At 56.2% G+C, this 14,968-nt stretch overlaps 1 protein-coding gene across 1 annotated transcript in view; it reads left to right on the top strand.

Annotated features, from left to right (window-relative positions):
- NFAM1 (NFAT activating protein with ITAM motif 1) overlaps positions 1–9,639 on the top strand; it is a 33,510-nt gene extending 23,871 nt beyond the window's left edge. The window contains exons 5-6 of the mRNA XM_082666696.1: positions 7,409–7,495; positions 9,184–9,639. Of these exons, the coding sequence (XP_082522822.1) occupies positions 7,409–7,495; positions 9,184–9,243 (147 nt within the window). The 3' untranslated portion in view covers positions 9,244–9,639. The remainder of the gene's footprint in view (positions 1–7,408; positions 7,496–9,183) is intronic.
- The last annotated feature ends 5,329 nt before the right edge of the window (positions 9,640–14,968 follow it).

The raw sequence follows: 14,968 nt of genomic DNA, 5'->3' as shown, positions 1-14,968 counted from the left end.
ACAGCTAGTTTTGTTCATGTTACAATATCTCATGAACATCTTTTCACATGAATAAATATCCTTCTCCAAGATTACTTTTAATGGAAGAGACTCACTTTTGCATGGAACATCTTTCTTGCCCGTGTTTAGACTTCTCTGGAGCGTGAGGAAGAGGCCCAAAGGCCCTGCCGGGTTGCAGGGTGGCTTCAAAAGGTTTTAGGGCTGGAAAGGAGATGTGAAGGGAGGTCGCAGACTCTGCTAGCCCTTGAGACCAGTCCCTAGCTGCTGGGGTTGGGCCTGGGCAGATAAGAATACGTTAACAAGAGTGATGATGATGTCACGAAGTCATTTGTTGAGTACCTACTACGTGCCAGGTACTGTGGTAGGATTTTATACCTGTTATGTCATTAATACTCATAATAGGGCTTCAGGATACAGGTGTTGTCCCCATTTTAATTTTCTTTTTTTTTAAATTTATTCATTTATTTTTGGCCGTGCTGGGTCTTAGTTGCAGCATGCAGGCTTCTTATTTGCGGCATGCGGACTCCTTAGTTGCGGCATGAGGGCTTATTAGTTGCGGCATGCATGTGAGATCTAGTTCCCTGACTAGGGATCGAACCTGGGCCCCCTGCATTAGGAGTGCGGAATCTTACCCACTGGACCACCAGGGGAGTCCCTAATTTTATTTTCTAATTGTCTATTGCTGGTATGTAGAAATACGATTGGTTTTTGTATATTGACTTTATATAGAGAGTAACCTTGATGAATTCACTAATTAATTCTAATAGTTTCTCTGTAAGTTCCTTTGGATTTTCTATGAACCTAGTCATGTCATCTATGAATAGTGGAAGTTTCATTTCTTCCTTTTTAATCTTCATACCTTTTCTTTCTTTTTTTTTTTGTTTTATCGCACTGCCTCAGACAGTGATGGTGAACAAGAGTGGTGACAGTGGACAACATCCAGGGAAGGATTTTTTTTTTTTTTTGGCGATACGCGGGCCTCTCACCGTTGTGGCCTCTCCCATTGCGGGGCACAGGCTCCGGACGCGCAGGCTCAGCGGCCATGGCTCACGAGCCCAGCCGCTCCGCGGCATGTGGGATCCTCCCGGACCGGGGCACGAACCTGTGTCCCCTGCATCGGCAGGCAGACTCTCAACCACTGCGCCACCAGGGAAGCCCAGGGAAGGATTTTTGTATACGTCTCCTCTACTTTCTTTGGAGGGATACTTAGATCACTGATTTTCAATCTTTCTTTTTTCCTAATTTATGCACTTAAGGTTATGAACTTCCCTTTAAGTATGGCTTTAGTTGTATCCCACAAGTTTTGATATGTCATAGTTCTGTTGTCTTTCAGTTTAAATTTCCCGCTTGCCCCATGAGTTATTTAAAAGTCTTTTGCTTAATTTTCAAACGTTTGTTTTTTAGTTATCATTCTGTTTTTTGTTTCTCACGAATTCCACTGTGATCAGAGAATACATTCGGTAGGATTTTAATCCTTTGAAGTCTTTGGAGACTCGCTTTATTGTTGGCTTGTATTTCGTGTGCATTGTGCATGGCTGAGGGAGTGTTCTATATGTGTCAGCGAGGTCAAGTTTATTGACTGTGTTGCTAAAGTATGCCATATCCTTATTGATTATTTTGTCTATCAGATGTTGAGTGAATTGAGTTAAAATCTGCCCATTTGCTTGTAGATTGTATATTTCTCCTTCTGATTATGTCAATTTTTGCTTTTTATTCATGTGGAAAAATGTTCATGATGTATTGTGACAGGAAAAAAAAAAGCTGTACTACTCCAGTTTTTTTGTGTGTGAAAAGTTGACCCTTTTTTTTTTTTTTTTTTGTGGTACACGGGCCTCTCACTGTTGTGGCCTCTCCCGTTGCGGAGCACAGGCTCCGGACATGCAGGCTCAGCGGCCATGGCTCACAGGCCTAGTCGCTCCGCGGCATGTGGGATCCTCCCGGACCGGGGCACGAACCCGTGTCCCCTGCATCGGCAGGCGGACTCTCAACCACCGCGCCACCAGGGAAGCCCAAGTTGACCTATTAAGGAGCATGGATTTGGAGTAAGCCAGACAGACTGGGGTTCAAGGCCTAGTTCTTTTGCTCACGGGTTCTGCTACTTAAACTTTCTGAGCCTTGGTTTCATAACCTTTAATATAGGGCTAATGATACAGTATTACATTTCCGGTTTGCAAACATGCTATGATTTCTTCCATCTTAAATTCCTTATCTTGAGCTCACAGCCACCTCCAGGGACCCTGTCCTTCCTCGACGACTCCTTATAACAGATCTGTCAAAATTCCCTGTCTTCAGTTTCTGGCTCTCCTTTCCGACCCACTCAGTCAGGCTTTCTGCACACCTCTCCTTTCTGCCCCCCAAAGCCTTCCTTCTCAAGGTCCCCGTTGACCTCCACATTGTTAAACCCCGTGGTCAGTTCCCAGCCTTCCTCTTTCCTGATGAGCAACAGCATGTGACACCAGCAAGCTCTCCCTCCTCCTAGACACACTTTCTTTACTTGCTTCCAGAACATTCCACTCTCTCCTAATGCCCCTCTGACTCACTACCATGCCTCCTCAGCCTGCATCCCTGGTTCCTTAGGAACCAGAGAAATCCTGACCTCTAAGCATTAGAGTCCAGGCCTGGGGCCCTTTCTCTTTGATCTTCACTCTCCTCCTTGGGAGTGAAGCAGCCTCAAGGTTTTGAGACCCTCTACACTCTGACAACTCCCAAATTTATACGTCCAGCCCAGGCCCCTCCTCTGAACACCAGAAGCAACTGCATTTGGACCCCGTATCGGCTTCTCTCTCAGACCAATCTCCAATTCTTTACCCATCGAAGTACCTCTTCCCACAGTCCTCCTCATGCAGTGAATGGTTGCTCCATCCTCCCTGATGCTCAGGCTAAACCTTTTGAAATTGCCCTTTCCTTCCCTCCTTCCATCACTGCTCACATCGGATCCATCAGCACATCTTATTGCGAACATATCCAGCATCTGACCTTCTCACCCCTCCAGGGCTGACGCTGGTGGGAGCCACCACCATTTCGTGCCTGGAGTCCTGCAATTGGTTTCTAATCAGCTGGCCCATTATTATCCTTGCCCCACAGTCTGTGCTCCGCCCAGGAGCAGCAGAGTGATCCCACCCAAACACAGATCACATCCCGCTCTGCTCAGGGCCCTTGGTGAGTCTAGGTCCCCCGAGAAGCAGACACCAAGACGGGGGTAAATGTGTGATAGTTTTATTAGGGAAACCACCTGTGAGAGAAAATGGAGAAGACTGGGAGAGTTGTCAGACTCTTGCAGATCTCATCCTGGGTAAAGGAAAGGGTGAAGGAAGGCAGAGAGGATGCACCGACCGCCGCACCGTCTAGGGAAGATTCAGCAGGCCGTGGGGAGCCCAGTCAGAGGAGTCCCAGGTCTCCCAGGGTGGGAGGCTGTGACGGCATCCCTGCTGAGCTCAGCCATTGGCTGGCGGTAGCCCACGGTGGCGGGGGGGGGGCCCTCTGTGCACACGTAATGATGGGTTTCAGAGCCCAGCAGCTGGGGCCCCGGGTCGATGCTGATCCCTGGAGTTGGAGGTCTGCGGATCACGTTCTCATGACCACCTCGGCCGTCTAGTGAGATAGATTCTGTCTCACTCAGAGTCAACACCGGAGCCCTGACAGTGGTCTCTGAGAGCTCTGCCCACAGGCCCTCCCACTGTCTCTCCCCTCACTCACTCGCTCCAGGCACACTGGCCTCCTTGATGTTCTCCAGATGCACCGGGCTTGCCCCCCATGCCCACCCCGCAGGGGGGCCTTGGTGTTGGCTGCACCCTCCCCTCCACAGTGTCCTTTCTGGAGCCGTCCAGGGGCTGCTGTCTCACTCCCCAGCTCTCTGCTCAGAGGACACCTTTGCAGGGAGGCCTTTCTGACCTCCCCACCCTCTCCATGAGCCAACATCCCCATCCTCCTTCTCTGGGTCTCTCCGTGGCCCTTACGGCCACCGATCTCTTTCTGATCGTGGTCTGCCTGGCGCCCTCCCCCGCACCAGTCCAGTGCCTGGCACGTAGTAGGTGCTCAGCGATCAGCTGAGCGGAGGCCTGTTCTTAGCTCCCAGCTGGCTGGGGTTCCCTGGGGCTCGGTGCTGGGTACAGAATAGGTGCTCCATGGCGAATGTGGGGCCTCAGCCTTGTAGTTTCACGCTCCTCAGAAGCATCTGGACACCGCCCCCCCACCCAGCTGTGTTCCAGCCTCTGCCTGGCCCAGCGCCTCATTCTTGCTGTCAGCCTCCAGCCCTCCCACGCCTCACGGCAGCAGGAGGGGCCTTTCCGACACACCACTGATGCTGTCGCTTCCCACTCAGAAACCTCCAGGGGCTCCCCATTGCCAGCTCCTCAGCCTGGCACAAGAGGCCTTCATTGGAGGCCAAACCCAGCCCTGCCCCACCAGACTCCTGTCACTGCCGTGGGCCGTTTACTTCGCACACGCCAGGACCTTGACCTAGAGCAGAGGTGCTCCATCTCTCCTGAGTACCACTCTTTGCTGAACAAGGCCCCCAGGTCTCAGCCGTCTGCCCCGCAGAGGGCACCATGCAAACCTCAACATGCAAGTGTCCGTGAGACCACAGCTCTTGTGTTTCCTTGGTGACAGGGGAGGGTATTACAGGGGGACCAATGTCCCGGACCCTCAGATTAGGTCCTGGCCCAGGGCAGCTGACTTCAGCTCTGGCCTCAGCCCACCTGGACAAAAGCCTTGGCACGAACTTCACGCCTCTGCCAGGGCTGGTGACCACTCGGCCCAGCATCACTGCTCATACTGGGCAGCAGGAGGCAACGGGCTCAGAGGGCCTGGATCCCAGACCCGTATCCCAGTACAGCCCAGCCCAGCCCATTCAGAGGCCTGGCCTTCTCCTCACGGGCGTACCCTGTGGGAGGCAGTCCCCATCACCAGCAAGCAAGGCCAAGGAGGTATCCTGTTGACAGGGCTGTCCTGCATTTCACAGCCTAGTGATGCCAGTCACTCCCTGCACGCAAACGCAGCCCAGCAGGTCAGGGCTTGTCAGAGGCTTCACTCAGCAGCTGCTAATTGGCAGCAACCTCTGCGGCCTCCCCTGCCCTCAGCCCTGCAGCTGCTCCCACCCACAGCATGACCCCTGCAGTGTGGGGCCCAGGCCTGTGGGGTCCCAGGTCAGGATGCTCTTCTCTGGCTGGGAAATCACTTAGCTGTGTGCCCAGGCCTGTGGGAGCACATGGAGCGAAGGGCGGGAGGGGCTGTGTGACCTGAGACATCTCTGGGCCTCTCTGGGCTAATGCGTGGTGGGCAGCCCGCGTGGACTGGACACGAGGGAGAAGGGAACCATCTGTGGGACCCGAGATCTGCTCTCCTGCTGACATGTCAGCCAGGAGGCCCTTTTTCTCCCTTCACTCTGTGACCAGAAGCATCCAGCTTGGGGGGCTGTCAGATCTGTGGATCCAGGTCCGGGCGGACAGGCGGTGGAGGCCCCCGGCTGCTGAGGAGCAGATTCCCATCCCGTGTGCCAGGCTTGCCGGCAGTGGTTGGTGCTCTGGGCAGGCATGAAAGCCCAACAGGCCAGAGCAGGCCTTGGAAAATGCCTTTCACCAGAATTTGGGCTCCTCCCTGGGACAGCCTTGCCCCCTTCCTTACCCAGAGGCAGGTTGGAAGCACCCCTCCCAAGACCCTCCCTCTTTCTTTCTCTTTTTTTTTAAGTTTTATTTATTTTTGGCTGCGTTGGGTCTTCATTGCTGCGCGCAGGCTTTTTCTCTAGTTGCGGCGAGCAGGGGCTACTCTTGGTTGTGGTGCGCGGGCTTCTCGTTGCGGTGGCTTCTCTTGTTGCGGAGCACAGGCTCTAGGCCCGCGGGCTCAGTAGTTGTGGTTTGCGGGCTCTAGAGTGCAGGCTCAGTAGTTGTGGCACACGGGCTTAGTTGCTCCGCAGCATGTGGGGTCTTCCCGGACCAGGGCTCGAACCCGTGTCCCCTGTACTGGCAGGTGGATTCTTAACCACTGTGCCACCACAGAAGTCCTGACCCTCCCTCTTTCTGACGCAGAGATCCCTAGGGCAGCCTTGCCATCCCTGTGTGTGATGCCCTTGAAGTGAGGGTCTCCCAAGTGCCAAATGGTTTATTACACAGGTTTTCATGCCCCGCTACCTCTCGGAGCCTCCTTCCCCCCACCCCACCTCCCCTCCCTTCTCTTGCCTCAGAGCACCACCTGTCTCTGCAGCCTGCCTCGGCAACCCCTGCTTGCCTGTTGCCAGGGAAACCACCTCCTTGGCAAGCAGCCGGCATCCATATGACATGTACACGTGGGAAGGAAAGGTTCCTGCCTCTTGCTTAGGCTGTTAGTAGCTCTGTTCTGACATCCCCCAAGGAGCAGCATCTGCCCCTTGCCTGGGACCCCGGTGCCCATCAGGGTCTGAGGAAGGGTCCAGGCTGTGACCGCAGAGAGGGGAGGGAGGTATCAAGCCTCCCTTGATGACCATTCAACAGTTATTAAGCACCTGGGATTCGCCAGACCCTCTGTTGGGCCCTTTATGTACAATATCTCATTTAATCATCCATTGAGCCTGAAAGAGAGATACAATTATTCCCATTTTACAGACGAGGAAACTGAGGCACAGGGAGGTTCCGGGGTTGCCTATAGCTGGCAGGTGTCAGAGCTGAGAGTTGAACCTAGGCTTGTCTGATTTCAAAGCTCCATCTCTTTCTACCATCCTGAGGCCTCTGGTCAGGCTGTTCATTGCTGGGCCAAGAGTGAGTGTGGCCCTAAGGCACACATCTAGCTGAGCGAGGAGCCCCGTCATCAGAGCTCATTTGGTGTTGTTCTCCAAGTGTGCCAACCACAGCTAGTGACCCAGCAACAAACCCAGCACGGCTGTGGGAACGAGTGTGACTCCAGTGGGTACCTAGGTCATCTATGAGCACAGGCTGGGGTGAGGGGTGAAGGGAGACCTACAGGGGTGGATGCGTGGGTGGGACCCTCACAGGGACAGGGCTTTGGCCCAGGGGAGTGAGGGGGGGATGCCAGGAGAGCATCCTATTGAAACCTTGGCCATGGGAGTCACATCTGGGGGCTGCTGGCTGCACCAAAGGACCTAAGGACAGGCAGGGACGGTGGGAGGGGGCCTGGAGAGCCCACCGGGCTGAGCACAGGCTCTGCTAGAGCCTTGAGGTGATGTGAGGGGCTGGCAAGGGGCACAGAGAGGAGTGGCACTGTACTAGCGGGGAAGGGGTAAGATGGCTCCGAGAGGGAACGGCAGGTGCACAGGTGCAGCCGTGTGACCGCGAGTGGCGAGGCTGGGGGTGGTGGGTGTCCCCTCACAGGTCTGCCCGGCCCCTAGGCTCCCTCGGGCGCGGGGAGGTATAGCAGGCCGCTGCGGCCGGGGCCCTGCCCCTCTGTTCACCTTTCTGTGACCTTCCCACGTCTCTTGCAGGACCTGCAGCGCCGAGAGACCGAGGTCTACGACTGCATCCAGAGTGAGGCCAGCAGCCCGCCCTCCAACCAGGACCTGCTCTCCCAGGTATGCAGGGGCTGGGCAGCGAGCCTCGTCTTACTCCATTTGTCCTGTTCCTCGTCTGGGAAACGGGTAAATAGGACCAGAGGAGGGAGCCACCTGCTGCCGAATCAGAGCCCTCTCTGCGAGGCAGCTGGCCTAGTGGTTAGGAGGTCTGGTGGATTTGAACCCCTGCTCCACCCCTTACCAGCTGTGCAGCCCTGGCCAAGGGGCTAACCTCTGTGCCTGCTTCTCCTCGGCTGTAAACTGAGGAGCCTGACAGCACTCACCTCCTAGATTTGCCATGAGGATTAATGTCGTACTGGGACCCCGTAGGCGCCGTGCAAGATGAGCAATCGTAACTGCCACTGGGCACGGTATAGTGTCTACACTGGCCAGTAAAGCAGGGGTGTTTGGCTCCTAGCTCTCCCCAGGCTGAAGGTGGCTAAAGCCGGGAGCTGGAGTCTACACTGATGCCAGCCTGGGAGGGTCTGGACAGGGCTTCGTTTTTATCACGATGGGGACTAAGGCATATCACTTGATCATGATTCTCTCTCTCTCTTTTTTAAATTAATTAATTAATTAATTAATTTATGGATGCGATGGGTCTTCGTTGCTACACACGGGCTTTCTCTAGTTGCAGCGAGCGGGGGCTACCCTTCATTGCAGTGCGCAGGCTTCTCACTGCGGTGGCTTCTCCTGTTGCGGAGCACGGGCTCCAGGAGCGCGGGCTTCAGTAGTTGTGGCTCACGGGCTTAGTTGCTCTGCAGCATGTAGGATGTTCCCGGACCAGGGCTCACACCCGTGTCCCCTGCACTGGCTGGCGGGTTCTTAACTGCTGAGCCACCAGGGAAGTCCCGATCATGATTCTCTCTTAAACCTCAGTCTGCTCATCTGTAAAGTGGATGAGTGACACTTTACTGCAAAATCAACTGCCCCTGAATTCAAATGAGTTCCAAGTTAAGTAGCATCTACACCAGAGCTTTGGACGCCATCAAGTGCAAGGTTGGATTCAGGAGCTCAAGGCCTGTGGGTAGGCACCTTGGAAAAGCCATCAGGAAGTGAGGGGAGCGAGTGCTTGGCCCCGCTGGCCCAGGCTGACTCTGTTTGTTGAATCTCCTATTCTCAAAGCCCTTTGTATACTCATCCCTGAACTAGGCTCTGATTGGAGGCAGGCCTTCCCCAAGGATGTCTGGGCCATCCCAGGCCGTGCCCACCATGTGCCAGGCCCTGAAGTCCTGGCAGGATGACTAGAAATGTTCCGGCCCTCCAGGATCCTTGGGTCTGCAGGAACAGGGTCACTGATCTTACAAACACACAGAGACATTTGTAGCCCCCTGTGAAGGGTGGGCTCTGGGGAGGGACTAGGCCAGAGCTGGGAAGGGGGCTCTCGGGGGATGCAGAGTGAGGAGGAGGTAGCCAGGGAACAGGTAGGATGGAGGCAGCACACCAGGCAGAGGGAAGAGCACCTGGGGAGGCCCAAGGCAGGAAAGAAGAGGTCTGTGGAGTTGGAGGGCAGAGAGCAGGCATGGGCTGGAATGATGGGAGAAGAGGCTGGTGCGGTGGGCTTGGGCGCAAGGACAGGTCTCCCTGTCAAAGCTGCTTGGGAAGCCATCTGTTTGTCTGCCTCTGCCTAAAACTAAAGTTGTGCAAGTTTGTTCTTTTCCAACTCCCTACTGTTTTTTATTTCTTTTTTTCTTTTTATTTTTTTCCAGGAGAAACAACATGGATCTGAGGGTGACGGTGAATTTAACCTGGTCTATGAAAATCTCTAGGACAAGCTCTGCCTGCCCCTGGGTCTTGCCCTGGATCAGAGGCCCTGGGGCAGCCTCTCCCTCCAAAGGACTCGATCTGTACCAGGAGCGAGGCCCCAGGGGCGCCCCATCACCTCACTTGCCCTCTTGCCTTGGCTGGCCCCACCCCACCCCCCCCATTCTGCAGCCCAGCCACACCCGCCGAGTGTGCCACATCTCCGGACCTTTGCCCGAGCTGCTCCCTCTGCCAGGCGGGCCCTCCCTCCCTCCCCAAGGGCTCTCCTGAACACCACCCAGAGCCTTTCTTACCCTCTCTAGACACACGGGCCCTCTTGCACCAGCCTGAACCACCAGGAGGTTCCCGCCAGGGACCCTTGTCAGTACTGTGTGCACAGGGGTCCCAGCGTAGGTGAATAAAGGAGCAACTAGGCAAAGGGCCCCCGTCTCCCCGCCCCCCGCCCAACTAGGCCAAAGGCACGAGGCGACCACACAAAGTAGATCAGGGGGATGGCGTGGGGGGTATGGGGCGTGGGCAAGAATGAACCATGCAGAGGCTGGGCTGGGCTCAGGAACAGAGCTGGAGGCCGGGGAGGTGGCTCAGTGGGGGCCTGGGACTGCGAGGGTCCGGGCACACGCAGGGAGCTCTCTGCCTCCCCCAGCAAGGACCCCAAGGTTGTTTCCCATCAGCCTGGCCGCCTACGCTCTGTGTGGCAACTGCTTCCTCACCACGCCCTGCTCACCACCACCTCAAACCTTCCCCAGCCTCGGGGCCTCGCTGCTCCTGGTCTACCTACAGCTCAGTTCCCCAGAGCCCCTCCACCTGGCCTATCTCGACCCCTCCCACCTCCTCTGTCTTTGTCTGCCCTATGCCCCAGCCCCGGCCCCTGGGGATCGAGGCCAGCCCGGCCCCTTCCCTCCTTGCCCCGGGCCGGTCCCAGCTGCCTGGAGGCCAGCCCTCTCTGTCGTGGTCCAGCTGCATAGCTCTGTTCTTGGGCCTTCCCCTGGGGTGGGCAGAGGGGTCCCTTTGTGCTGCAGAAGCTCAGGCCCCATGGCCCTGCAGTGTCTGACCCTGAGCCATTTCTGCTGCTTGAGTGTTCACGTTACCCCTCATTTCACCTCACGGCAGCCCCGCACTGTAACCTACCTCACAGGCAGACCAGGGCTAAGGGTGGGCTCACCCAGGCTGTCAGGCTCTGAGCCCTCCCTCCCCTGCTGTCCCCCATCCCTCCCTTGCTTTCCACTATTTGGTCATTCGTGCAATGGGCAGGCCAGTCCTCCCTCCACACACACCCAGTGCTGTCCCCAGAGTCCCTCAGGTGCCCTCTCACACAAACCCCAATGTGCCCAGGAGGGTGGTGGCCCGAGGTGCAGGCCCCGGCCGGACCCCCGGCTGGTTTGTGGGTAACACCTTCAGCCCTGCAGGTCGGCCCCCCCGCAGGGTAAGGGCTGGGGCCGGCAGGGTGGGCCTGGGCTGACGTCAGGAAGAAGCCCCAGCCCCTCCGCTAGGGCTGTGTGTGGCCCCCTTGGGCCTGTGGCACGGTTCACAGCATCTCAGCTTGGTTCTGAGCCTGGCCTTGGAGCACACGGCAAGGAGGGCTCTGAGGGGGAACACGGGGCTGCGGGGAGAGGCCCCCGCTCGCCAGAAGGCAGTTTAACGAACTCCTAGCCTGTTTAGGGAGGCGAAGCTGCCTTCCAGGCCCCTGACTCCGTCAGCCTGAGGCAGAGGCCGGGGCTGGGGGCCGGGTGAGGGAGGCAGGCCGCGCAGCGTGCAGCGGAGCCTCTCCAGGGAAGATCAAAGGCAGCAAGGCAGGAGGAGGCCGCCTCGCTGGGCCCAGAGCGTCCTCAGCCCCTGGCCCCGGACCCTCAGGCTGGGAATCAGCCTTTTCCAGTTGGCCCCTGGGGTAGTGCGGGGAGCCTGGAGAGACTGCGCTCCCCGCCCTGGCCCAGCCCCCTGCAGTCCCCTCTCCACGAAGCAAAGGATCCTGAGACCTACACAGGACCCTGGCCCTCCCCGTGTGCAAAACCCCCCACTGTTCCCATCTCACTTGGAACAAAATCCCAACTCTTCCCTGCGGCCTGTGAGGCCCTCAGGGACCAACTCATCGCCCCTCTTGTGGACACAGACGTTGTCAAGTGTGGTGACCGAGCTCAGTTCAGGGCAAGGCTGGGCAGGCGCTGAGGTCTTCAGCGAGCAAGGAGAGAGGCAGGGAGGAGGGTCAAGGTGGAAGGGGGGACCCCCAGAGGAGAACGTTCTGGGACGCCCAGTACGGAGCCAAGAAGACTAAGCACCCCTCCTTCCCCAGCCCCCAGGACTGGGAGCCTGCGGAGATGGGCTGGTGCAGGGGTGAGGGGTGGCAGACGACTGCAGGGGGCGCAGGTGGCCACGAGAGAGGAGGAGGGGGCAGAGGGGGCTCGAACTGAGCTCCTGGAGGGCAGGTTTGCGTGGACTCTGAGTGGGCAGAGGAGAGAAGAGAGAGGAACCGCCCTTGGGGGTCATCTGGGGCTGGGTGGCCGCTGGCCTCTCTCGAATCCCAGCTCCAGAAGCCATGTCCACCTGAGCCTTGGCTTCAGTAACAATCAAGTCGCTGAGTGTTACTCAGAGAGGACAGATGGGGAACTCCCTGCCCTGCAGAGGCTCAGCGGGTGTGTATTTCCTTCTCCACTCATCCTTCAGGAAAAACAGGCTGCCACTGGGCAGTGCGGAGGGAATCTGCTAAATGAGGGGCAGGCCTCCCTGGAGGTGGGGACCCCCTTCTTTGGCCCCCTGCAGGCTGAGGAGCAATAGGTGAGACCCAGGTGAAGGGGAGCCTTAGACCAGCAGGGTGGATGGCAGCCATCCTGAGGGTGGACCCCTGGCCCTGGAGCTTGTAGCAGAAGCCCCTGGCAGCCCCTGATGGCCAGGCCTCGGGCACTGCTTCCTCCTGTCCCGACCCCACCCCAGCCTCACCACAGCGGGGCGGACATGTATGTCACGGTCTCGGCCTATGCTTCTTTCTGCCTGACCCACCCCAGCTCTGACCTGGGATTCCCTACCATCTCTAGGTCACACCCCTGCCACCCTCTTCCAGGCCTCTGGGCATCTGAAACATCTCACCCACTGCTGACACCCTCAGCCTCCACTGGCCTCTCCAGGGTAGCGGCTTAGAAATGGTCATTCTGCCCCTTCGGGCAGGTTTCAGCCTCCAGCCCTCCCTCCTGCTCCTGCCCTTCTTAGCACTTGGAGAAAATCATCCCTGGAAACCAAACCCAGGAATGCAAAGCGGGTGTGGGAAGCGGTTCCCCCTCCTCGGAAACAATTTCCAAAGGATTCTGCAAAGCAGAGTTTCCATGGGAACACGTGCTGGTTACACTGGAAACCTTGGTGGGGCTGGGGTCCCCTTCACAGCACATGGCAGGACCTTGGCGTGAGGGCCACGGCCAGACGCAGTCGTTGCATTTTGGCCACCGGGCCTCACCCACCTGAAATCAAGTTACAGGCAAATCTGCCTTTTTTTCCCCATTCGAATTGAAAGGCTACACTCCGTTCTAAGGATGCCTCTCGGATTTCCAGGATGGATTTTTATGTAGTTCAAGAGTTTTCTTGGCAGAACGCCCAGCCAGGATAGGCGGGCTGGGGCCTTGGCCCAGCCAGGCTAACAGAGTGCATCCCTCCCACACGCCAGGGGATGGCATTGGCCCACCTGAGGGGCTTCCCCAGACCTGAATCCAGACTGTAAGAGCTGCGGACATTGGCAGGAGGCACTGAGACACCTTCCTTCCTAGGTGCCCTCCTTGAACTGCAGTCAGAATTGTGGCCTCTGGGCCTTGATGGTGCGTGGGTCAGGCTAACCGTTACTATTCTCTGCACTTGGTGTTGGCGTGTGTTTTGTATGTGTGTATCTCTGCAGGGGACACAGGCATGTACTGCAGTAAAACACGTAGACACTACAGCAAAGCGAAATTCTCTTTGATGTTCCTGCCACCTCCCAGCCTCCATCCCAATCCCCTCCCCAGAGGCAACCCTGGGTCATTGGGGCATATTTTCTTCTGGGCTGTTCTTATTGCATCTACATACATATATGCACATAGACAAACATAAAATATCTAGTGTTTGTGTGGGGTTCTGAAAAGCTTAAATGGAATCATCTGTAGGTGTTATTTGCTCTTGCTTTGTTCATGCAGTCCCACGTGGTGGGGATCTGCCGGTGATAGCACACAGGAACTGCCAGACTCTTTAATTACAGCAAAGGATTCCACAGGACTGATGGATCCTAATTTAATCAGGCTCCTGTTAATGCCCCTTTCAGTTGTTTATGATTTTCTAACCTCACAGAAGGTGCTGCAGGGAACACCCTTGGACGCATCTGCAAAACTTTCTCTGCAGGAAATGGCGAGAAGAAATCGCTGGGGCCCAGGGCGTGGACATTTACTATTTTAACGGACACTGCCAAATCGTCGTGCATGGAGGTTGCACTGGTTTCTGTTGTTCAGACTCTTTATCTACAAGATCTCATTTAATCCTGAAAACACACTGCGAAGTGTGTGTGTGTGTGTGTGTGGGCTTGTCTCTGCATTTTACCAAAGCAGAGACTGCGATTCAGGAAAGCTGACCGGCTAAAGGTCATTGTAGCACAGAAGGGGCAGCGCTGGGCTGGTTCCAACTGTGTGCAGGCAAAGGGCAGCAGGGGGGAGGCAGAAAGAGCCATGGAGGGACTCTGTGCCCCCCCAGCTGGGGGGCCCATGAAGGGACAAATTTCCTTAAGAATATTGCTCAGAATTGTGGGGACCCGGGGGTGTCCTCTTGCCCGTCAGTGGTCTATTTCCTTGGGGAAATGAAGGCAGGTCTGTAGGAGTGACGGGGCCAGGCCTGCCCAGCTGCCCACACCCGCTGTGGGGCCTGGCCTCAGGCAGCCTGGATGTTTAGATCCCCAGCCTCCCCTGGAAATTTCCAGGCACAGCAGGCCTGGAGGTGTGAGCTGCTTCTTAGAAGCTTTATAATCTGGGGTAACGCTGCTGTAATTGGCATTGTTTTGCATTTACAATCCTCTCGTTACCTGAAAACCTACTCGCATTGGCATATCTAGAGAGGGGTTAATTTTCCCACTCTGGGACATTGAGGGGCTGAGGAGCACAGGCTTTTTCTCTGTCACCCCCTTACCCGCCCCATCCCGCTTCCCCAGTGAGTGCCACAGGCCCCTCCGCAGGTCACATTCCGGCATCAGCCCTGTACCTGGCTCCCCACCATGCGCCCCTGCTGATCTGGGGACTGCTTTTCTCCCTAGTTCCCCCTTCCTTCCTCCCTCGAGCCCACCCATCTAGTCTCCAACCCTTCCTCTTTCCAGCCCTTCCCAGTTTCTGCCACCAAATTGATCTTCCTATAACACAGATCTGACCATGTTACTCCCCTCTCAAAACCCTGCAGTAGTTTTACATTTATGGTCAATTCGTTTCAATAAACAGGCCAAGATAATTCAATGGGGAAAAACAGTCTTTTCAACTAATAGCGCTGGGAGAAATGGACATCCACATGCAAAAGGATGAAGCAGGACCCCTACCTTACAACCTGTACAAAACCTCATAGTGGCTTCCACTGTCCACAGGTTGGAGGCTTGACCCCTCAGACCTGTATACAGGGCTCTTACAATCCCTTCATTCTTTCAACATTTGTTCAGCTCCGACTATGTGCCAGGCCCCGTGCTGGGGCTGGGATAAGAGACAGACAGTTCTGTCCTCATGGAGTCCATCAGCCTCCTTTCTGACCAGCTCC

This window comes from Grampus griseus, assembly GCF_964374135.1.
Source record: "Grampus griseus genome assembly, chromosome: 11".
Classification (NCBI taxonomy): Eukaryota; Metazoa; Chordata; class Mammalia; order Artiodactyla; family Delphinidae; genus Grampus; species Grampus griseus.
This window is presented reverse-complemented; position numbering and strand designations above follow the sequence as displayed.